We start from the raw sequence: 24,546 nt of genomic DNA on the forward strand, positions 1-24,546 counted from the left end.
TGGACCACATTCTCTGTTTGTTCTTAGTTTGACCTCATCTTCATTGCGTATAGTTAAAATAGAGATTAAGAAATTTGCTTTCTCCTGGTCAGTTAGCTTAGTTGGTTAAGAGTGTCGTCCCAAAGTGAACAACAAGATAACCTGGACTTGTTATCTTTGAATATATGTATCCTGTCGCCCCATTAAAAATAAAATTATTTAAAAAATTTTAAAAAAAAGTGTCGTCCCAAAACAGCAATGTTTTGGATTCAATCCCCAGTCAGGGCATATACGGAAAGCAACTAAAAAATATACGACTGAGTGAAACAACAAATGCTTCCTTTCCCTCTACCCTTTCTCTCCCTTCCTCTCTCTGTCTTTCTAAAAATCAATAAAAATTAAGCCCTGACCGGACAGCTTGTTTGGTGGGAGCATCGTCCCAGAGCACAGAGGATGCCAGTTCCATTTCCGTCAGGGCACATACAGGAGCAGTTTGATGTTCCTGTCTCTCTCTCCCTTCCTCTCTCAAAAAAAGAAAAGAAATTTGTTTCTCCAGCTACCCCCACAAAAGTCTCCTAGATATTGAAAGTCTGTAGAGGTGTATTGTTAGCCATTTACGATGGATTCAGATAGATTGTAAGTCTTTGAGATAAGGCTTCACCTAGTGTTTTACCTGCTTACAGCCATGTTCCATTTCTTCATCCACCCTGGAGCTTGACATATATGCTTTCTGCCTTCCAGTAGAACTGTAGAAACGTGCTTGCTCCTTTGCAGCACGTTAGAGGCCAGAAGCAGATTTTGTAACTTTCAGATTGCCAAATGTGTGCGTGTGTTTGGTTTTTGGAATCTCCAAGCTTAAGCAAATGCTCTTCTGCTACTTGGAGAAAGAAAACATGAATCCAGCAAACCTAAACCAAATGTATCAAGGCTCCTTGTTGGGTGAAACCATGATTTCCCAGATGCTGTATTTTATGGAGTACTGACAACCCTCACCTAGTCCATCTAAGGTTGCAGCAGCCCTGGGTCTGCTCTTGTCCTGTTCTCTGAAACCACTGCAGTCAGTGCACAGAGGTACTTTCCGGAGACTGCGGTTTTATGGCTTTAAAATAAACGTGTTTTTTTTATCATATACCTGAAACTTTCCTAAAAAGTCAGAATGTATTTCTTTTGCCCTTTATCTTTGTGCCTACCTTGAAATAACTCGTGCCTCACAAGTATTTGAAAACTTTGAAGCCAATTTTGCATTTTCAAGACGCCTTGAAATGCATGTATTAGGTTGTACTAGGTGATTCATAGACCTGGTAATTAGAACAACTCTAGGGGAAGGCTGCTTGATATACCCACTGTCATCTCCTAGCATTTGGGAGCTTTAATTAATAGTTCAATCATCCTACTTAGATGTAGAATTACAACATCTACATCCTACAGTCTGGTGCCAGGAGGTCTCTGTTAAAGGAATAAACGGAGGAAATTGATGTCCCTAATTCAATCCCCAGAACGTCCAGGCTTCAGTTCTGCTACTTTGTCCCACAGCGTGAGCCACACAACCCTGCCTGGCGCCCTGCTGTCCTCTCACAGTGAGGTGACCTGCCCGCCCCCACTGCCCCTCCGGCATTGCCCTGCTGCGGGGAGGGAAGGCTCCTTGGTAGATAGAGCAGAACCGAGCCTTTCTCTGATTTATTTGTCTTTAAAATTAGAGGAGTCTTAAATCCAAGTTGCTAAGTGAAAGAAGCTAATCTCAAAAGCTACTGTATGACACCAACTGTAAGACATTCTGGAAGAGGCAAAACCAGCGGCCAGGAGCTGGGAGGCGGTGGGGGAGGGGTGACTAGTGAAGCACAGAGGGGTTCAGGGCAGTGAAAGTACCCTATATGATATTATGATGATGGGTACGTGTCAGTGTACATTTATCCAAACCCATGGAACGGAGCCTGATGTAAACTGTGGACTTCAGGTGACATGGGTGTGTCAATGTAACAAATGCCCCACCCTGGTGAGGGGTGTTGATAATGGGAGAGGCTGTGCATGTTGGCGGGGCGGGGGGAGGTATGTTGGAAATCTCTGTACCTTTCTTTTAGTTTTACCATGAACCTAGAACTGCTCTAAAAAAGTAAAACCTTTTCCAAAAAAAGGTCCACAGTCTCCATGGTCCCTTCTAGCTTTCAGATGATGACAGCTTCTGTGCTCAGTTTGTTTTATTAAAGTGTTCAGCATCTCTCAGATTTTCCCTCGTGGTGATTGGGGGGCCCAGCACTGAACACCTACCATCTTAGAAGGAGAACAAAGAATAAGGTGTCTGCTGCTTCCTCATAAAGGGGGAGAGGGCCATGGCTGTGCTGCTGATTAGGAACACAGCTGGGTCCCCAGCCCAGGGCACTTTGCAGGTCATCTTGTTCCTATAACTGCTGAGCAGCATTTGATGATGGGGCACATCTGTTAAGGTAAGAAGTGGAGAGAGATGGGCACCATTCGCCTCAAGGAATTTGCATTTTCCCCTGTCCCGGAGAGCTCTTGGTCTGTGTTGATCTTCTCTGGCCCCGTATTTAGCCAGGCTCCTTTTGATGTCCTAGGACAAGCAGGGGATACCATGGTGGCTGGGACTGAGCTACAAAGGAATCTTCCAGTATGACTACCACGATAAAGTGAAGCCCAGGAAGGTAAGTGTGCTCTCCTTTGTGAGACAGAGAGGAGCGGGCAGAGAGGTGTGTGAGAACACCATGCCATGCAGCCCAGGGCCTCTGGGCTCAGCAAGCCCTTGCCCCTTTCAGTGTACACAGATTACTGTGCAGAATCCAATCTGAGCTCCCTGGGTAAATGGTTTTTATCCCTCTGTCACTAAGGAAATTTAAGCAGTTATAATTATTTAAAGTGAGGAGACTGGCTTAGCTCTCCCAAAGGAAATGGGCAAAAAGACTTTGAGGGATTGTCCTGTACCTTAATTTCCAGGAGTACTGTACCCTTGGGAAAGTAGAGGAATGTCACTCTTGAATCCTGCAGCTCATTTGAGTTTTCCCAAAGGGGTGTGTCTGTGTGTGTGCACGCGCACGTGCACGTGTGTGGGTGTGGGTGTGCGCGCGTGCATGTGTGTGGGTGTGGGTGTGGGTGTGCGCACGCGCATGCATGCATATGTGTATATGCAAATCCAGTCACTATTTTATGGCATATTAGAAGTGATCAGAAACCTGAAAAAAATAAGATAATTTGCCCAAAAGAAAGGACACAGAGGGATATGCGAAGGCATTGTCAACACAAGACAGAATGTTTGAAGGGGGTGCAGTACAGTGCTTGAGTGTTCTCGGTTTTCATTGACACACATTTTTCAGACCAGAACAAATTGAAAAATTATAATGGAAAAACTATCTCTGAGGCAAGAGCTGTCATTCAGATCCTCTGGCAGAAGATCACGGAGAAAAGACAGTGTGCAGTTCATACCCTGAGATGCATATTAAAAGTCTATCAAAACCACACTTGCTTTAGGCGAGAGAAAGCAATATTGATCTGTTATGTCATCCAGATTGCTCTCCAAGCTTCTTTATCCATGAACGGAATTGAAATCCACATGTTTCGGGAAATTATCATTGTCTATCCTGTTAACATCCACCCTGAGCCAGCTTTTTATTAAACTGATGGGGGAATGGCCCTGTGTTAGGGTGGGTTTTCACTTGATTCATTGGTAAGTCAGTCAAGTTCTAAGAAAAGATCCTGAGCAGATGATGTGAAGGAATTCTTCTATGGGAACAGTTCAGTAGGAACCTGGCTGTTCAGAGCATATGATTTGGTGGCTATCTCCAAAAGCTCTCCAGTTTCCATCAATATCCTGTAAGACAGGAGTGGGACGCTGTTCTTATTTCCCTTTGTTTTCCTTGGGCCCACTGTCTCTCTCTTCCTGTTCCCCTCTGCCTCTTTCCCATGTGGCTTTTGTAAGTGCCTGTGCTTTTTCTTCTCACATTTTCCCTTCACTCCCTCCTTCTCTTTTTTTTTTTAAATTATTTATTTATTTATTTATTCATTTTAGAAAGGAGAGAGAGAGAGAGAGAGAGAGAGAGAGACAGAGAGAGAAGGGGGGGGAGGAGCAGGAAGCATCAACTCCCATATGTGCCTTGACCAGGTAAGCCCAGGGTTTTGAACCGGCGACCTCAGCATTTCCAGGTCGACGCTTTACCCACTGCGCCACCACAGGTCAGGCCCTCCTTCTCTTTATACTGACCACCCCTCTCTTTTCAACCTACCTGGTGGTGTTTTCTGCTGACAAGAGCCAAGAATAAATACTCCCAGATCCTTTAACAGAAACCTGGTTCCACTATCTTCAGTTTTTCATCACCCACATTGGTGGGAGGCCACGGCCAGTGTGGACACGAGACCTGCAGTCAGGTTCACTGAGATCTAGTGGCTGGATTCTCCTCTCAGAGGGCTTTGAGTGACATGTTAACAAGTACAGTACTCAGGCTTATTCAGTTTAATTTATTAATATGTTTAAGCTTGCTTTATTTCTCTAATTGAGGTACTAGTGAAGATCCAAGACATAATAAGATAACACTTGATGTATGTAAAAAGCAGGGTATAACACATTCCAAGGGCTTATTAAATTGTAAATAAGTTGTAACTCAATAAATTTTATTTCTTAAGACTCTAAAACAGGTTTAAAGATAAGCAGTAGGAAACCAAAGGTGTGAATGATAAGCCATTGAATAAAAGAATTTACTCTCATTTATGGAATTTATCCAGGTCATTTAAAACTGTTGAAAGGTTAACATAATATATTTATTTAGGGTATTGGCTCTATTTACTCTGAGTTTTTCCTTAATAACGTATGCTTCTGTGGCCTCTGAGGAAGTAGTTGGGATTCTCATGTCTACTGCCAGTTGAGGAACAACTAAGCCATCAGATTTCATGTTGGTTGATTGATTCACTCATTCATAATTCATTAATTTTCAAAATGTTTATTGAGTATCTGGTATGTGCCAAGTAGACAGCAGGGTGCTGAGAGAAATAAGAAACGTGTCCTATCCTCAGTCTTGCCCAAGCTGTCAGGGAGAGAGGTGTGTGACAATTATATCCCTGGTCCCCCCAGGCTATAACAGGTCAGTGGTGAGTTAGAGGACAGAGTCACCAATTGGGCTGAAGGAAGAGAGACAGGTTTTCACAGGCAGCAAAGTGGGCTGGGTCCTAAGGGTAGACAGAAGTTTTGCAGATGGATGGATTGGGTGGGAAATGTGCAGCCTGAGAGGCTGAGCTCGTAAAGCATATGAGGGAAAGCTGCATGGCCTGATGGGAAGCAGGTGGTGCCCCTGGGGCGGGAACCTGGGGCAAAGCCCTGCGGCCAGCTCCCAGAGCCCTGAAAGCTCTGCTAAGAGGGTTTCACCTTCGAAGCAGTGGAGCCATCAGGCATTTGAGGCAGGGGAGTGGCCATACGGTATTTTCATTGTCCTAAGCATCATATGGCAGCTGTGTGGAGGTGGTCAGAAGGATGCCGGGCAGAACTTGCAAACCAGGGCCCTGTTACAGTGGTATAGCCAGAGCTGGCGGGGTTTGGGGTTGGCTCTCAGCAGTAGGGACGGATAAGGGGAAATGGAAGTGAGATGTTAAGGAAGTAGATATGACTGGCCAACTGTATGGTGGGAGAGGATGGCTTTCAGAGCAGAAGGGGCATCTAGAATGATGCCAGGCTTCTTACTTAACCAAAACCTGGGATAGAGGAGAAGGAGCAGTAAGTTCAGTTTGGACATGCAGGGTTTGAGACAAGATCAGACATCTGGGTAGTTGTGACAAGTAGGCAATGGGGTAGTCAGCTGGAGCTCAAGAGCATCAAGAATTTCCCGTGCATAACTGAGCCAGAGACCGAACAGAGAGAGGGAGAGGCACCCGCGCACTGGAAAACCCAGTAGCTGCGAGTAGGTTTCAGGTCCCTTCTATGACATCTCTGTGAGACACAGAGGCAGGTCCAAGTTGCATGGGCCCTGAGCCTTCTGTAATTTGGAAAGCCTTCTTTAAGAAATGCAGGTGACATCTGAGTATGAAATTAATAACAGGCCTTGAAAGGCCCATAAGGGGAAGAGAAGCCCAGGTTTCATTAGCCTGAGTGATACCTGCTTCTGCTAAGACCTGAGATGAGACTTAAAGGCAAAACTAGAGACTAAACCAGAGCTACAGTTAAGAAGTCACAACTGCATGAAGAACTAGGCAGGGTACCTGTTCCTTCTCACATCCAGCATCATCACCATCATTAAAAGGCCATCTTTGGTACATGCAAAGCACCTGTGAGTCTCTGAAGGCAAAGAGTGCACTCCCTGGGTCCAGGCCTGTAATTATACAGCATTGTGTGGACTTATAATGACGACCGATGTAGATTCATGAGTAAAGTGCCAAAGTCTACCTACAGTGCTCTAAGCCAGTGATGCTTCACCTCAGCTGAAAATCAGAAATCACATGAAACCATTTGACTGTATAGATGTCACCGTCTCCCCCAGTCCCACTCACCCCATCTCTGACCCAACCACTGAACGTTTAGAAAGCCTCCCGGTTGATTCTGACGTGTTGCTGGAGTGGAAGACCACCACCCAGCCATCTGTGCTTCCTTTCCCAGCTCAGACTTTGGAAAAGTCAGCCAGGCTTCACAGGCATGGCTGGTAGTGCCTCTGCACATGGAGCTGGAGTGTTCCGAGGCACGGGACTTACGACTGGGCCAGCCCCTTTGAGGGACAGCCCTCCAGGTGGTACCACTCCCTCTAGCTCGGGCCAGGCAGAGCTCCTTGTCTTGAGCCCCCAGCAGTGCTCCAGGAACCGGGAGTGGCACCTTGTTCTGTGTACCTGGAGGCCCGTCTGCAGCAACAGCTGTACCTCCAGCCAAGGCAGCGGTCCTTCTGCACACTTTGACCCAGTTACTACGGCTATGTCACATGGCGCCATAATACTAAGAGCGACATATAAGTAGAGGCAGTGGCAGGGGTGGGCCTGCTCCCTTTCCCCTGGAGGGTGTTGAGGCACCTCTGGTACCCATGGTATGCACGGTTCTAACAGAGTCAGCAAGCCATGAGCATGCCAGGTGGCTCAGCAGCCTCCTGTGACAGTCCACTCCAGTGTTTCCATATGGCCCGTGAAAAAATAAGCAAAAAAAGCGGATGACTGATTATCGTTCAGATGAGCAGGACAGTAGCTTTTTCCAGGTTCTCTGGTTGAGGTGCAGATTGCCATTCTGGTCACAGAGTCTCTCCTAAATTGCTTATCCTCTCATTTTGAAGCCAGAGTGCCTGTGGGGGAGATGGAATCATACACAAGGTACTTCACAGGTGGAATAAAGAGAACATTTTAGTCCCCTCCCAATCACACACCCGTCTGCTAACCTAGGTCTTCTAAACAAATGTTGCCTAGCCCAACATGCAAGCACCGTCCTTTGTCAGAATAAAAGCAGCCTCTCTGCCCTTGGAGCCCCTGTCAGGAATAGCCAGACGTGGCAACACCCAGAGACAGTGTTTTGGCTTTTGTGAACATTTGGATGCTCAAGGTCAACTTCAGAAGTTTTAGAACTTCACCTGACCAGTAGTAATGCAGTGAATCTAGTGTTGACTTGAGACACTGAAGACCCAGGTTCAAAACCCTGAGGTCACTGGCTGGAGTGTGGACTCACTCGCTTGAGTGTGGGATCATAGACATGACGACCCCATGGTCTCTGGATTGACCCTCAAGGTTCCTGGCTTGAGCAAGGGGTCAATGGATTGGCTGGAGCCTTCCGGTCAAGGCACATAAGAGAGTCAATGAACAACTAAAAACTGACACAACTACAAGTTGATGCTTCTCATCTCTCTCCCTTCCTATCTGTCTGTCTCTGTCGTGTTAAAAAAAAAAAAAAAAAAAAAAAAAGCCTGACCAGGCAGTGGCACAGTGGCACAGTGGATAGAGCGTCGAACTGGGATGCTGAGACCCCGAGGTCGCCAGCTTGAGCGCGGGTTCATCTGGTTTGAGCAAAAGCTCACCAGCTTGGACCCAAGGTCACTGGCTCGAGCAAGGGGTTACTCGGTCTGCTGAAGGCCCATGGTCAAGGCACATATGAGAAAGCAATCAATGAACAACTAAGATGTCTCAACGAAAAAACTAATAATTGATGCTTCTCATCTCTCTCCATTTCTGTCTGTCTGTCCCTGTCTATCCCTCTCTCTGACTCTCTCTCTGTCTCTGAAAAAAAAAAAAGAATTTAGAACTACATATGCAGAAGAGTAGCCCTGCAAAAGCTGTAAAAAATTAGTAAATAGGACTTAAAGAAATCTACAACATATTTACATGCTTCAAAATATTGGCCCTTGCTTACACATAAGAGTTCTTAAAAAAAAAAAAAAAAAAAAAAAAAAAAAAAAAAAAGATGAGGCAGAACCCCAAACAGTATCTTAGGACAGGTTGCAGAAATTTCTTTTAAGCTTTTAAATATCAGCCCATGCACTGTCATTAAATCCTTCTATTCCTGTGTTTCCCCTCTAGGATGGGCCTGCCTCCCCACTGCTGTGCTCTTGTACTTACTAAAATGCTGCATGGCTTCAGAACACCCCTCTGCTTACCTCAGCTTGCCTCTCTGCTTTCCCGCGGTGGTTTGGTGGTTTTATGCACACTTGTGAGAGTGGAATCAGAGTACGGGATGGCAGTATCTGCATGTCTAGCTGCCTTCTGTAGCCATGGTGAGGGAGGTGGAAGGAGGCTCACAGTGCTCAAACAAAAATCTTGCAGCTACATAGGTAATTTTACCCAAGCCAGAAAAAAAGGAAGGAAGGTAAGGAAGGAGGGAGGGAGGGAGGAAAGAAGGAAGAAGAAAAGAAATTAAAGGAAAGAATAAAGAAAATAGGAAAAAGTAAAATGCTGGCCACCCACAGTGAACACAGCGTCCCATGGCTATCCCATCACTTTCTGGCGGTGGTGCTGGCACAAGCGGGACCTTTTCTTTTTCTTCCTGAGAACATTTGGATGAAAATTTAGCGATCTATATTGAAGAGGCATTGTTTATTAATTCTTGCACAACCAGGTTGCATGGGGCAGAGATAAGTAAGGCTGTACAGAATGTCACACGGGCTCCCTCCTTTAGGGGCGGACTTGCATTCCTCAGGTAGGAGCCAGAGAAAGTTTGAAAGCTCAGATCTGGGGACAGTCTGCCCCTTCTTTGCAGTGCCAGGACTGAAGGCATTGGGAGGTCAGCCTCTCCCACTCTGAAGACTCAGCTTCCCATCAGGAATTCAGTTCCAAGCTGAATTGCCTTCTGTTGCATCCTTGTCGTTGGCACTCTTCAAACAGACCAGCCATCTAATCACAAGAAGCCAATATGATTTGCAACAGAGGTGATTTTTGAACCAAGAGAGTTAGAATAAAGGCTCCTGCCTGCTGCATCTGAGGCTATGAACATTAAAGAACAAATAGCGTGAAACATGTGACTCCAAAAAAATCTCCCGAGAAGGAATATTCAATATCTGCAAATCATTGTTGATGGCTGCAGCCAACTTACAAGCCCATACTTAATGGGCTCTCTCGGCTGGGGAGAGAGGCTATGCTAGTCCTTGTTACATATTCAGCAGACGGCATTTACTTATTTATTTGCCATCCAATTAGGGTGCTTTTATGTACACTTAGATGCACAGTTAGGAGCACTGTGGGGTCCCCTCCGAGACGTTAGGAGAAGGAAGGAGATTGAATGGTCAGCACCCGCCCCGCCGGCCCCACCCCCAAGCAGCCAGTGTGGCTTGCTTCTGGCTCCTAACTATTTCAGAAGCAGGGGTATTAGCTCAGGGAATTGATGCATTACTGTCACCCCCTGGATTAGTAAAGATTTTTGAACTGTCTGAGCTGATGAGACAGGAAGAAGAAGTAATATTTACAGGAAATATTCCATTAACGGTGAACTGCCTCCCAGTGGAGTTCGCCTGCTAAATTATTCAGCGTGCTAAGCACTCCATTAAGCACACTGCTGACTTCGTTTTCTGCTTCTGTTTTGGATGCACTTGGCTTATTTGGGGGTTGCTGAGTTCTCTGCCTTGGTTGGCCCTGGGCGGGGGCGCTTCTCCTTCCATTATCTGTGTTCCCCGTGGAAAGCATACCCTATTCACCCCAGAGAGGGAAAATTCCACTTGATACCTCTAGCATTTTTAGAATTTTGCAGCCTTGGCTCTTTCACAGGGTTTGATCAAAGGGCCTCCTCCAGTTGCCCCTTATCAGTCCTTCAGATCTCATTCTTCTGAGGGACCTGGAGGAGTTCAATGCTTGTGGGTGACAGGCCCTGGCCATGGGTCACCAGGGAGGGCCCTCCTCACAGCAAAGAGCAGGCCTGTCAGGGGAATAATGGGGTGAGCGTGGGGAGCACAGAGAGTCTGCCATCTAAAAGAACTCTCCAAGAAAGGAACAAAGCAATTGTATGCCAAGACTATTGGCCTGCCCTTCCCAAAGCAGCAATATTACGTGTGGCTGAATTCTCTCTCTGAACTAGGAATTTCAGTCTCTCCTCCCATTCAGGAATTGCAGTCACCTGAAAGCTCTGAGCTGGAGCTTTAGAACTTCATCAGAGGGTGTTGAATATGAAACCCTCTCCAATAAAATGGTCCCGTATGAGAATTGCCAGGTGCCTGTGGTATGCCAGGTCCTGCTCCAGTCCCTGCAGATGTAACAGTGAACAAGAGACAGGTCCCTGCACTCCCAGAGCTTACAGTCTGGTGGGGAAGACGGTTAAATACCATTAAGGAAACCTTTAATGTACAGTTTTAGAGTGCTGAGTTGTACTAAGACAACAAATGAGAGTGAGGAAGAGTGGGAGGGGGAGGGGTGGTCCAGAGGGCCTCTCCCGGAGGGGATTTTCCATAGTCCTGAGACTGGAGCACATGGGCCCCCTGGGAAGCAGTCTGAGGTGGGTTTGCATGCAGGAAGCACATTGGAAAGTGCTCTGGAATCACCGGAAGGATGGAGGACGAGGCAGAGAGAGAAGCGGAAGTGTAATGAAGTCTTAGCTGAAGCTTTGAATTTGGAACGACTCTCAGAGGCTTTGTCATGAGACTGGGGATTGAGCCTTAGCCTTAGCATCAAGCAGTCATTAAATGCAGGTGACCCTAAAGGAAGAGGTCGTGAGTGGGCTAGGTGGTGGTTCCTTGGGAGAGACTAAATCCTTCAGTCCTGAGTGGAGAAGCAGGTCAGTGCATCACAGAGGTTTTTACAGCAATGGTTCTCAAAGTGTGTCCCCTGGACCAGCAGCGTCTGCGTTACCTGGAAACATGTCAGAATTAAAAACCGAGTCCCCACCCAAGACTCACAGACTCAGAGACTGGAGAGTCTGTGTTTTCACAAGCCTCAGGTGATTCGGATACAGGCTATAAAGTGTGAGGAACCACTACTCCTGGGCAGGTAACAAGGAACTTTCTATGTGATTTTAGTCTGTGCTAGAATCAAATCCTTTGCTAGAGCAGTTACACCTTCAGAAATAAAAAATGTTGTGTAAGCAAGTGGCCTCCATATCAAAGTAAACTTCAGAGTCTCAACCAAAGAGTAATTTTTATGCTATTACACTCACTTCTAGTATATTCAAAAAGTTGCATTAAACAACTTATTTAACCTCTCTCGTGCCTCTCTTTTTATGTCTGTGAAATGGAGACTCAGAGGCATGCGTCTAATTGTCTTCTGTCTTGAGTATGTTTACTTCTCAAAGAGTTTCCTGTTGCTCCCCATTGAAGTGCTGTTGCCCTTGCCATAGCAAATATGTTACAGTCTTTTACGGAAGGTGAGAGGTGCAGCCGCCACAAGGAGCAGGCAACATCTCGTTGTGAGAGGACTGATTTTTTTCTTGATCATTGGATCTGGGAACTGAGGCTCCCTCCGTTCCCCCAGGTCCCTATGGAGGCAGTTTTGGAGCCTGGTGCTGAGTAAACTCCCAAGGATGCCAACTTGCATTCTTGTTGTACTTGTGTTGAAGTTGTCCCCACAGTGCCCATGCTGGTGGTCATAGTGTCACTTTGAAGGTCATGCTATGAGCAGGAAATAAAAACATTGCCCATCCAGGTGGATATCCCTTAGAAAGCAGCAATAATGTGAAAGTAATTTCTCTGTAGAGCATGGGAGGAGAGAGATGTAGTTAGACCTTTAAGAGGGGGCAGGTCCACATCTCTCCCGGGGTGACATGCATGGAGTACCTCTTGGATTATCACTGTGCTCTGAAGGTCCCACCCACCTGGTTCCTGAGGCACTGGTTACGCGGTTTGGGCATAATTCTATGGGTGCTGTGTTACTGCCCCACCTCAGGCACCCTATTAATTGTAGTGGCAAGAAAGCTCAGTCCTAGCTCCACTTCTGCGAGACAAGCCACTTTCCTGGGCCTCAGTTTCTTAGTCAATAAGGTGGTTGATAGCGATGATCGAGAATCTCCTGAGGCTGAGTGAAGAATCTTAGTGAGATGCATGGGCCAGGATGAGTGAAGAATCTTAAAACTAGAAACAGCCTGACCTGTGGTGACACAGTGGATAAAGCGTCAACCTGGAAATGCTGAGGTCGCCGGTTCAAAACCCTGGGCTTGTCTGGTCAAGGCACATATAGGAGTTGATGCTTCCTGCTCCTCCCTCTCCCTTCTCTCTCTCTCTCTCTCACTCTCTCCTCTCTAAAAATTAATAAAAGTAAAAAAAAAAAACAACGTTTAAAAAAACAAACTAGAAACAAGTCAGAGGAGTACAGCAAGGGGCAAATTCATCATACAGACAGGAGGGCGAATGAATAAAGGAATAATAACATCAGCTGTTCCCAGAAGAAGCATTAAAGAGAGAAAATGTTAATTTTCCAGTAGGTCTTTCTACGTTCTTCAGTTTAGCCAAAGCCTGAGCTAGATCCAATTAGATGACCAGAACTCATTTTTCTCCCTTCCCCAGACTGACACATCTGTCCCTTTTGTGGGGTGTGGGGTCTTCCAGGGCTCATCCATTTCACACAGCAGTGCCTGGTCTCAGACCTGTCCTCCCTACATGAGCAGGCACCTGTGACAGGGCTAACAAGGCCATATAAACAGCCATGCTGGTTGTGATGACTGTCAGGGTCAAACACAACATTTGATATTTATAACATGCAACTAAACACCCAGCCAGATGAGCCAGAAGCACCCCTGAGGCTGACTGGCTTCCAAAGCACTGCAAAGCAGATTCCCACCACTCTGGGAGCCCCACTGACCTTGGATATAATTTGAAGAAGGAAATCAAAACCAAACAGTATTGTTGGATCCCAGGCCTCTGCAGAAGAGCATCCAGTAGCCCTACCGACTCCAAAAAGAACTGTGAACCTAGTAACATATGAACAGAGTTGGTTTTTCTGGTTTATAAGCCAAAGACTTTGCTAGTCTGAGAAGAACACTGACCACCTGGGATTCAAACCGCAAAATGCTTTGATCTCACACTGTCCTTTTAAATGTGTTCTTCCCTAGGTAAAAATGCAGTCAGGCCCATGACTTTTCAGACCACTCCCAGGTAATGTCAGTCACACAGTCCCTTTAAGTAGCAAAATAAATGTTAATAAGAAATTAGAGCCTGACCAGGTCATGGCGCAGTGCATAGAGCATCGGACTGGGACGCAGAGGACCCAGGTTTGAAACCCCGAGGTCGCTAGCTTGAGCACGGGCTCATCTGGTTTGAGCAAAAGCTCACCAGCTTGGACCCAAGGTCACTAGCTTGAGCTAGGGGTCACTCAGTCTGCTGTAGCCCCCCTGGTCAAGGCACATATGAGAACGCAGTCAATGAACAGCTAAGGAGATGCAATGAAGAATTGATGCTTCTTACCTCTCTCCCTTCCTGCCTGTCTGTTCCTATCTATTCCTCTCTCTGTATCGCTCTCTCTGTTACACATACACAAAAAAGAAAGAAAGAAAGAAAGAAAGAAAGAAAGAAAGAAAGAAAGAAAGAAAGAAAGAAAGAGAAAGAAGGAAGGAAGGAAGGAAGGAAGGAAGGAAGGAAGGAAGGAAGGAAGGAAGGAAGGAAGGAAGGAAGGAAGGAAGGAAGGAAGGAAGGAAGGAAGGAAAAAAGAGAAAGAAAGAAGTTAGAGCACCCAGTCCTTTTAAAGACCCAGAGCTCCAGGCTGGACCTCTCTCAGTGAGGCTCCTTCAACCCATCTGACACCAGGTAGGTTAGATTCCTTAAGCAGGAGACAGGGAGCCATCTTAGATAGCCCTTAACTTTAAAAGCACCTGTCAAGTTCTCTGGGTGATCCTGATTTACTGTCTCACTAGGTTAGCAGAAGGCATTCATCTCCCTCTGGGTAGGGATAGCTCACAGCTCATCCTTCCCTCTAAAACCTCCCCTCGGTTTCTGTCTTCCTAAACTTTTTACACTCCAGTTGAGGGCAAGGGGTCTTAGAGTCATCTAAACCATAAGACTTAAAATTTTTTTAAAAAATTTAATTGTGATAAAATATAACAAAATTTACCATCAAAACTATTTTTTAAGTGTCCAGTTTACTATCACTTACATCATTGTGCAAACAATCTCCAGAACTTTTTCATCTTATAAAATTTAAATTCTGTCCCCACTAACCAACTTGTTTCCTCCTCCCCCAGGCCCTGGCAACCACCATTCTGCTTCTGTCTCTGTGGGTTTGACTACTCTAGGAACTCACATAAATGGCATTAGAGAGTATTTGTCCTTTTATAGCCACAGGGTGTTAGGAGCCAAACTAGAACACTTTTGAGAGTGAGCAAGGGCACTGGTTAATAATTACACCACCTCAGACCAGCGCTCTCTCAGGCCAGCCAAGGCCCTCAGTGGCCTGTCAGACCAGCATAGTGATCTGCCCAGTTAGCTATTGGCTTTTTTCTTTTCCCTCCCCCACTGGATGGTCTGCTCACTGTTAACATTAAGGAGATTTTTTTATGTTAAAATCTCAGCTGGGACTTCCTTTTCATATCCTGTGGCTCGGGTTTTGCAGTGGTGTCTTCACCCACAGACAGCGTAATTTGTGACAAAGCTGGGCTGAGCCAACAACTGGGGAGACCTCAGTGAGCCCTCCATCCAATCACCCCATTCTTTCCAGCATCGCCAGCAGGTGTTGGTGGTGCTACGTGGGGTTTTGCAAGCCTCCTTGCCAGTCTTTATAGTCATTCTGAAACAGCACATTGGTGTCAAATGTGGCCCATGGGCTCCCCAACCCCAGCCCTGGAGCGGACTCAGCCTCCTTGTGATGGGTGTGCTGTTCCAGCCGGTTAGGAGGGCACAGAGCCAGAGGGGTCTGTATGCCATTCCCTCCAGGCCTCACATTTGACTAGAAACAAAGACCCCCCCCTGCCTGCAGTGAGCACAAGGAGGCACAGCTGAGTGAATTTCCTCTGCACGTGTGTGCGCACACCTGTGTGTCTCTAAATACATCACTGAGTGGATGCTTGTAGCTGTGGGGTTTGAAAGCCATACAGAATGTCAGGGGCCAGATTTCTTGCTAGCTGAGTCTATGAAAGACTGTAGGGTCACAGAGGCAGAGAGGACACCCCCCCTGAGGTGCCTCAGCCATGATGTCTCGGAGCTGTCAGGCTGGGGGAGAGCAGCTGTCACCTGCAGAGGACCACCACAGAGATCTGAGAGGAGACCTGTCAGACAAGTGGGAGGTGCGTTTGTAGGGAAGTCTTCTTATGAAGAAGGGGCACCACTGGGGTTCTGGGAGGTTTTGTCCTGGTCTGCTGGCTCCTTATAATTTATTTTATTGAGTTTTAACTGGAGAACATCTTATGACTCAAGAATAATGCAGACTAGGATTTACCCGTCCAAACAGGGGAAAGGCCACAAGGAAGCTCCAGGTCACTTTATGTGTCTCCCCAAGCCCTAAGTACCCACAAACCCACGTTTTGTCTTTCTGGTCTTGGCTATTCCAGACATTTCATATAAAAAACCATATAACCTGTGGCCTTATGTATCTGGCTTATTTCACTTAGAAGAATTGTTCAAGGTTTTTCTTCATGTCGTAACATGAATCAAAATGGCTTCCTTTTATATGGCTGAGTAATATTCCTGCCATTTACTTCAACATTTTCTACATTAACAGCCACACACGGTGCCTTGGGCCTTGGCTACACTGCCTCACACAGCTGCGTGGCTTTGTCCCCCCGTTTCCTTCTGATATTGACTCAGCTGTCACTTCAGTGCAGCCTTCCCCAAACACCTTAACACCGACAACCCCCTCTTGTCCTCCTTTATTGTTGTCCGTGGAACCTTTTTTTTTCTTTTTTGAGGGGAGGGGAGGGGAGATAGTAAGACTCCCACATGTACCCTGACCAGGATCTTACCCGGCAACCCCTGTCTGGGGCCGATGCTTGAATCAACTGAGGTATCCTCAGCACCTGTGGCTGATGCGCTCAGACCAGCTGAGCTATTCACAGTGCCTGGAGCCAACACTCAAACCAATCGAGCCACTGGCTGCAGAGGAGAAGAGGGAGAGAAAGGAGAAAGGAAGGTGTAGACTGAGGAATGGGAAGAGAAGCAGATGGATGCTTTTGTGTGCCTTGACCAGGAATTGAACTCAGGATGTCCATATGCTGAGTTGACTCTCTGTTCACTCAGCCAACCAGCCAGGGTCCCTTGGAACCTTTTGTCTCTAATGCTGGTGGTCAAGGCCAGGGCCAGGACAGTTTACATTGGATTTGGGCAAACCACAGAAGAACCATGGAGCCGAAAGGTGTTGGGCCATTTTTTATTGGATTCTTGCAACAGTAGGCAAGCAATCAGGAAAACCGCCCCTCACAGTGGTAGGCCTGCAATCTGCCCCGAGGTAAAGTACTCATAGCCTTATATGAACTACACACATGTGGCTTTCTGCTGTGTGCTCACGCACTAATCACACAAAGTGCTTACAGCCAGAAAACCAGCGAGCAAGCCTTACCACAGCTATTTTCCCTATATCCTCTGACTTTACTGTGTAGTTTTCTCACTTATTTGCCTACCTCTCCTCTCACAAAAACATATAGAAGTTTTAGTCTGGTTTGTTTATTTCACTACTGTATGTCCGCTGCCTGGCACACGGTAGGGCAGAACATCTAATAGCTGGTTGTAACCCACCACCAATTTTGAGAATTTCTTCATATGTATGTGTGGCATAGCCTTATTGAAATAAGGATAAACAGTAGAACTCCTGTAAGGAAGGATTTGCGAGAAGAGTGTCTTTTTGCAAGGGAGAGGAAGGCTGGAGGGGGCCTGAGGCGTCTGGCAGCTCTGCTTGTTGACAGGGCAACGGGGAGTGCACGAGTTCCCCACCAGGCCATCGGGACTGCCCGCAGTTTCACTTTCTGTCTCTAACCACACGGACCCAAAGAACTCATAGTAACTAACTAGACATTGAGAATGAATTGCTGGAATACGGCTGACCATTGAACAATTCTGACTGATCTGGCCACCTTTTCTTTCTTAGAAGCAAGAAACATAGACTGGGAACTGATGCCAGTTGAATCTGGTAACCTTCGCTTTGTCTGGGGCGATCTCTGCTTGTTTCTGCTGAGCTCTGCTATACTTAGCAAGTTCTGTGAGATTTTCTTTTCTGTTTTCTTTTTTTTCTTTTTCCGTTTTTTTTTTTTTAATGATTCAAAGGGAAAACCCAGGCTGAACTGACTGACCTTCCTGAAAGTGTGAACCTGTGTGACCCCAAAGCCTAGCACAGCCAGAAAGGTGTCAGTGTGAACCAGCCCTCACACCCGGTGCCCTGGGGCTCAGTGGCGGTGCCTGCGGGGGGGGGGGGGGACAGAAAGAGTGCTGAGGCAGTTTCCAGGTGGATTGAGTGGTGGGGTGTCACTCCAGGTCAGGACTAGGACTCCAGCTTAAGCCCATGAGCTCCTGAGACCCCACTCAGTCTGGAGCCCGGCATCACTTGGACAGACACCAGAGGAGGGCAGGCTGTCCCGGGCGGGGCTCTTGGGCCAGCACTCAACAGCCCCTTGCCTCTCGCCACATCCCTTGCAGTTTAGAAACGGATTTTTAACAGGATGTTCAGGTTCAGCCAGGGCTCCTCCGATCGGAAGTGGCCTGAATTTCAAGCAAACAGATAAGGGTTCAGATACCAGCTCCTGCCATTTATCCGCTGTGTGACTGAGAAAGTGACCTAACCTCTGAACTTCAGTTGCCGTATTCCTACCCCGCAAAGCTTTTCACTCATTCATTCACTTAAATAATTATTGAGTGTCTAATATGCCACAGGTATCGGGCCGGGTGCCAGACTATACCTTCAAGGAGCTTAGTCCGATAGAGAAGACATTTGAGTAAATAGAGAATCACAACATGAGACGATAATCGCTTTGGCAGAGGGCTGTATCTGAGTTTCTGGGAGAACTAGCCAGACTGGGCTGGGAAGTCTGGGGACAGTGTTCGTGGGAAGTGTTTAGGGCAGACTGCAGAGAAGGCTCCATTTCCCCCTCTGCCCTCCCTACCTTGCCCAGGTTCACAGCTACCCAAGCTGACCTGCCCATTTCAAAATTCCTCTAGGGAAACAGGAACAAAACCGAGCTTTAAACAGGAGCAGCCCTCCCAGGAGACAGAGATTCGAGAGTTAAAATTCTCACCTCTTGAAAATATGGCCTCATCTCTCCTCTTTCTGGAAAAGAAAAATTGTGAAGCAGATGCACAATTGCTCCAGTGAGAGGATCCTAAGAGAAAAATCACCAACTTTAACCAGGGCCCCAGCTACAGAGATGGCCCCTCCATCCCTCCAGCCAGCTGAGGGGTTGACCCCTCCAGCAGGAAATCAGGGCTGATGTGGGGTGGGCCCCGGGCTCCCCTGTCTGCTGACTTCAGCCACCTCTGCAGGACAGCCAGCAAGACGACAAGTGTTCTCTGCAGCAGCCTGACTTGACCAGCACGCTGCCAGCCCTGGCCCAGTGCCACTCAGCCTCCGCACGCCCTGCGTCGCTCTCCAAGCAGCAGTGGCTGGAGCTCACACACCTAAGGTCTCTGGCAGCAGACAATCTGCCTCCTCCTGGTGCCCACAGAAGCCACACCTGCAAGACCTTTAACCTCTCCAGCAGGATGGGCCAAGCTTTGAAGCAAACTTTGGCTGTTTAAAATGTACACAAGCTGCACTTGCATAATTATTCCCAAAGAGACTTGTGGCTTACTAAGTCTTTTAGCTTTGTTTCACACGGCTACCGTTAGGGTAAGGTAGTGTCATTTCATCTATTTTTTTCTCTTAGCTTAATTACACAAGTTTTAGTCACGAGTATATACCTTTGCTTCCACATAGAGCTGATTGCCAACCCATCATCCGTTCTGTCCCTGTCTTCTGTGGAGTTGGATGCCTCCACCAGGGAAATCAGGGGTGCCTCACCTCTGGACAGAGCTGCCAGGTAAACCCCACCCCCCCACCAAAAAAAGGGAAACATATATTTTCTCCAGAGTCTGACCTTCAAAGTAATCCAAAAAAAAAAATCTTATAACAGCCAAAAAATGAGAAGTCTTTGCCCTTGCCGGTGACGTGGCCTTCACAATTCAGATGTTTCCGATATGCCTGGGACTAATTCCTTCTCTGAATCCTCCCCCAACATAAATCATAGCAGGTGTAGTTAGCCTTTAAGTGTTTTTTAAAGGAAAGCTTAGAGCACAGAGACACATGTTGTGTTACACAATGTGTAAGCCACACACATTGGGCCTCCACACATGTTGCTACAAAGGCCAAAACTAGACTCAAGTGTTGTGCTGACAGGCCGGTTCTCCATTCAGACACTCACCCCATAGACACCCACTGGCCACTCTAAGGAGAAAAGAAGTGAATAAGAAAGTAAAAATACTTTCAGCTTCTCTTTAAAGTTTTGACTTCTTCCGAAGTTTTATGGTACATCTTTCTGCAAGAAAAGCCAAGGTCCACAGAATAAAATCATATCTAGAGAGAGGCCCTCCCAGGAGAAAAAGAAGAGAAATTCAGTCCAATGGGGAAGAATAAAATGGCCTGTCTCTCTCTTGACCTGATGCATACTTGTCAACCCTCTTGCTCTTTTTCCTCTCATGGTAATGACTCATCAGGCCAAAGCTAAAAGGTTTTTGATGGGTTAAAAAGAGGCCATCCATGAAAGGGTCAAGGCCTGGCGCTCTGGGTATCTGTCACTGAATTAACCAAATCAATTTAGAGCTTGTGTTCTCCGACAGTGAAGAGGAGTCAGCTAGCTAGAGGGACATCTTGATCCCATTAGGCCTGGCTGTGGAGAAAAATTAGCCATTGTTTTCTCTGCTGGGGTGGCGGTCCTCTCAGAAGATAGTAGATGCCAGCAGCCCTCTCCCAGTGCCGGTACGGAAGGGCGTACTCGTAAGCACTTTGTAAGCAAATGCTCTGTGAACTTAGTTGGCCTCTGTTGGAAGACCTGATTTAGTTCCCATTTCGAGTAATCTTGAGCCATATTAGAATAGGGTAGTTTCTTCTCAGGGTGAAGGTTTTGAGATTAGAAGTTATAGCAGGGAAATGGTCAAAATTGACTCAGGTCAGAATTACAGCGGACCCAAAAACTGGCTAGATAAGAACTAGGACCAAGAAGCCCAAAGGCAATTCCACAAACAGCAGCTCAAATGGAATGATTGATAACCTGGGTTGGACTTATGCTTGCACTGTAACAAATCTAATTAATAGAAAGCAGTTTTTAAATGCTCATGGCACCATATTATCCATCTTTTAAAGATAGTTACACAGACCTATACTTTGGGCTGATACATATTCAAAGTATTCAGAACATTATTTTTTACATTAAGAATAATTCTGACATGTAAATGATGGACATGAAAGAACATAGTAATAGCTAGTATTTATTGACCACTAACTCAGTAATAAAAAATAAATATACTGGCTATCATTTTAAGCACTTTATATGTATTAATTCATTAATACAGCAGCCTTATGAAAATAAAACTTATTAGTATTTCAAAGATGAAAAGACTAAGACACAAATTGCATTGCTAATAATAGACAGCCAGTAAGCAGTAGACAGTGTGGTTTTGAAATCCATGTTTTTAATCAGCACTAGCCTAAATGGTCTCCCATAAGTAGGAAATGTTCTAAGACAAGCTACTTGATTTTTAAATTTCAAAGAGAAGCAGTGTGACTTTGGGAGATTTACAGTGCTGACCTTCAACCCATCCACAGGCGGTAGGAATGCCCACACGCATCCCTCCTGGTACAGAAAAGGAAGCATACATGCAGACGGGCTCACAGGGTCGGAACTGTCACTGAGATCTCTTGACTTCCAAGCCAGTGTTCTCACCCATAAAAGTGATGAACCAAAATCATGTAGAATAAATGATGAATGAATATTGATTATCTGAGACAAAAGCATGGGACATATCTCAATAAAAGGGTGCAGCAGTTTTATAGATTTTTTTAAAGCCTAATACAGAAACTAGAGATGATTTTTTTTCTTTTTTACATTGAGATAAAAGTGGTTTATAACATTATGTAGGTTTCAGGTGTACAACATTGCAAACCGGCATCTGTAGACACTATACTAGCATGTTCACCAGCAAGGGTCTAGTTTCGATTCATCACCATACATTTGACCCTTTCTACCCTCCTCCATTTTCCCTTTTTACACATTCATCCATTGTTGGACACTTAGGTGTTTTCATATCTTGACTATTGTAAATAATGCTGCAATAAACATATGGATGCATATACTTTTTAAATTAGTGTTTTGTATTCTGTGGATAAGTACCCAGAAGTGGAATAGCTGGATCAAATAGTTGTTCTGATTTAATTTTTTTTGATGAATCTCCATACTGTTTTCCATATTAGCCATACCATTTACAATCCCACCAACAGTGCACAGGTTTCCCTTTTCTTCACATCCTCCCAACACTTTTTTCTTGTCTTTTCAGTAATAGCCTTCCTTCCTAACAAGTATGAAGTGATATCTCATTATGGTTTTGATTTGCATTTTCCTAATAATTAGTGATGTTGAACATCTTTTCCATGCCTGTTGGCCATATGTATGTCTTCTTTGGGAAAATGTCGATTTATGTCCTCTGCTCATTTTTTTTTTTTCTGAAGTTGGAAACGGGGAGGCAGTCAGACTCCCGCATGCGCCTGACCAGGATCCACCCAGTATGCCCACCAGGGGGCGATGCTCTGCCCATCTGGGGCGTTGCTCTGTAGCAACCAGAGCCATTCTAGCGCCTGAGGCAGAGGCCATGGAGCCATCTTCAGTGCCCGGGCCAACATTGCTCCAGTGGAACCTTGGCTGTGGGAGGGGAAGAGAGAGGCAAAGAGGAAGGAGAGGGGGAGGGGTGGAGAAGCTGATGGGCACTTGTCCTGTGTGCTCTGGCCGGGAATCAAACCCGGGACTTCCACACGCTGGGCCAACGCTCTACCACTGAGCCAACTGGCCTCTGCTCATTTTTTAATGTTTGTTTGTTGTTGGTTGTATAAGTTGTTGATATATTTTGGATGTTAACTCCTTATTGGATATATGATTTAAAAATATCTTCTCCCATATGGTAGGTTGCCTTTTTTGTTTTGTTGATTGTTTTCTTGCCTTACAGATGCTTTTTAATTGATGTAGTCCCATTTGTTTATTTATTTTCTGTTTTCTTGCCATAGGAGTAAAGCCCACTAAACCATCATTAAGACTGATGTCCAGGGGCTTAGCACCTCTGTTTTCTTCTATTTATTTTATGGTGTAAGGTCTTGTATTCAAGTCTTAAATCCATTTTGAATTGATTTTGTGTATGGTGTAAGGTCGTGGTCTAGTTTCATTCTCTTGCATGTGCCTGACCAGTTTTCCCAACACCACTAATTGAAGAGACTTTCCATTCTCCATTGTATGTCCTTGACTCCTTTGTCATAAATTTATCCCTGTATGTGTGGATTTATTTCTGGGCTCTCAATTCTATTCTGTTGGTCTGTGTACCTGTTACAACCAGTCAGTACCGTACTGTTTTGATTACTATAGTTTTGTAGTATAGTTTGAAGTTGGGGCATGTGATACCTCTCACTTTGTTTTTTCCCCCTCAGGATTGTTTTGTCTATTTGGAGTCTTTTGTGGTTCCATACAAATTTTAGTATTTTTTTGTTCTATCTCTGTGAAAAATGCTCTTGGGGTTTTGATAGAGATTGCATTGAATCTGTAGATTGCTTTAGGAATCATTGGCATTTCAACAATGTTCATTCTTCTAATCCATGAGCACAGAATATTTTTTCATTTCTTAGTGTCTTCCTTAATTAACTATAGATAATTTTAAACTCCATCAGGAAATTATTACTATATCACAAATGCCGTCTACTTTGTGGATGTTACATCTTCTTGACTAAATTTAGACTGCAAGCTCCTTACAATATAAATATACATTAGGCATTCTATCTTTCCTTTTTCTACTAGCATAGGGCCATACAAACTAAACACCACTACTTGAGTGGTTGGAAAAGAGGATGGTGATTAGATATTGCCTAAAACTCTAGGCCTTGCTTTTTTCTTCTTTAAGCATAAAGTAAAATATATCACATGCCTGTGCAACTGGTATTTAAAACCTTTAACATATGGTGTTAACCAACAACAACAACAACAACAAAATATATGTGTGTGTGTGTGTGTGTGTGTGCACGCACTTCTGTCTTCCTTAGAATCTTAGAATTGGTTTTCCTATACTAGCGGAATCTCATCAGGGCTCACCTGATAATATTCTCTGAGCACTCAAGTGTGGGTGTTTTGTGGTGCACGTCCATTTTAATTAAACTTCACCTACTCCTTCTTTTGTCCTGTAGCCCTTGAGATGTGTGGCAACTCATTTTTATTTACTGAAGGTATAAATATACTCAAAGATTAGGGAATGACAGCCCTTCTTCTAGAAGTGAACAGACAGAAGTAAAATAAAGAAGTTTTTTAATATGTATGTTTCCCTCTGAGCCTGGAGACTATTCCTGGTCATGAGTCTAATTCTTCTTAGACAACTCCTTGCTGGTGTTTGGAAAGCATTGAGCATCATGTAGACTGCCAAGGGCCTTTGGAGAAGTGATCATTTACTTAATCATCAGCCTGAAACAGTTTTGTTCTTGCTTATCATCAGGTCTTCCTGGTGTCTTAGAAAGAGCCCAGGACAAAAGTCACAAGAGTGGGTCCCACATCAGTTACTTCTTTAACCTCTGCCAGCCCCTTAACCTTCTTCTCCTCTCCACCGGGCTTCCTTTATCTCTGGGAGGAGGAGGCTGGACCAGATGGTTGCAGGCATTCTGTATAATGTCCCTCTGAAAGCAGGAAGTTACTCAGAGAGAGGTCATTAAGAAACCTGGTGAGTCAGCCTCAGGGACAGGAGAGAGACTAGACTCCCTGAAGTCCTGGTCAAGAATCAGTGCTACTAGAGTGAGCTTCCGCTCAAGACTTTATTTTCACATCATTCTGAAAGCTCACCCACCACCCACGTGCTATCCCAGCATCAGTAAACACTTGCAGGGAGGAAGTCTCCTGGAGTCAAGGCCCTTTCCTCTGTCCCTGGTGGTGGTGGTGGTGGTTGGGGGAACATTAGCTGTTTCCTGCCATGACTATCAGCTGTACACAGGATGTGGGAATCCATCGGACCAGCTAATAGGATCCAGTAACCAAGTCCTGTCCATTAAGTGTTTACATGCACCCTGTTGCACTTAGGGCTTAAAGGT

General features: G+C 45.6%; 1 protein-coding gene across 7 annotated transcripts in view; it reads left to right on the forward strand.

The window, feature by feature from the left end:
- FRMD4A (FERM domain containing 4A) overlaps positions 1 to 24,546 on the forward strand; it is a 681,483-nt gene that overhangs the window by 574,699 nt on the left and 82,238 nt on the right. For all 7 annotated transcript variants that reach the window (XM_066279107.1, XM_066279109.1, XM_066279111.1 and 4 more), the window contains one exon: positions 2,550 to 2,636. In XM_066279107.1, the coding sequence (XP_066135204.1) occupies positions 2,550 to 2,636 (87 nt within the window). The remainder of the gene's footprint in view (positions 1 to 2,549; positions 2,637 to 24,546) is intronic.

The sequence above is a fragment of the Saccopteryx bilineata genome, chromosome 5 (genome assembly GCF_036850765.1).
Source record: "Saccopteryx bilineata isolate mSacBil1 chromosome 5, mSacBil1_pri_phased_curated, whole genome shotgun sequence".
In the NCBI taxonomy this organism is placed as follows: Eukaryota; Metazoa; Chordata; class Mammalia; order Chiroptera; family Emballonuridae; genus Saccopteryx; species Saccopteryx bilineata.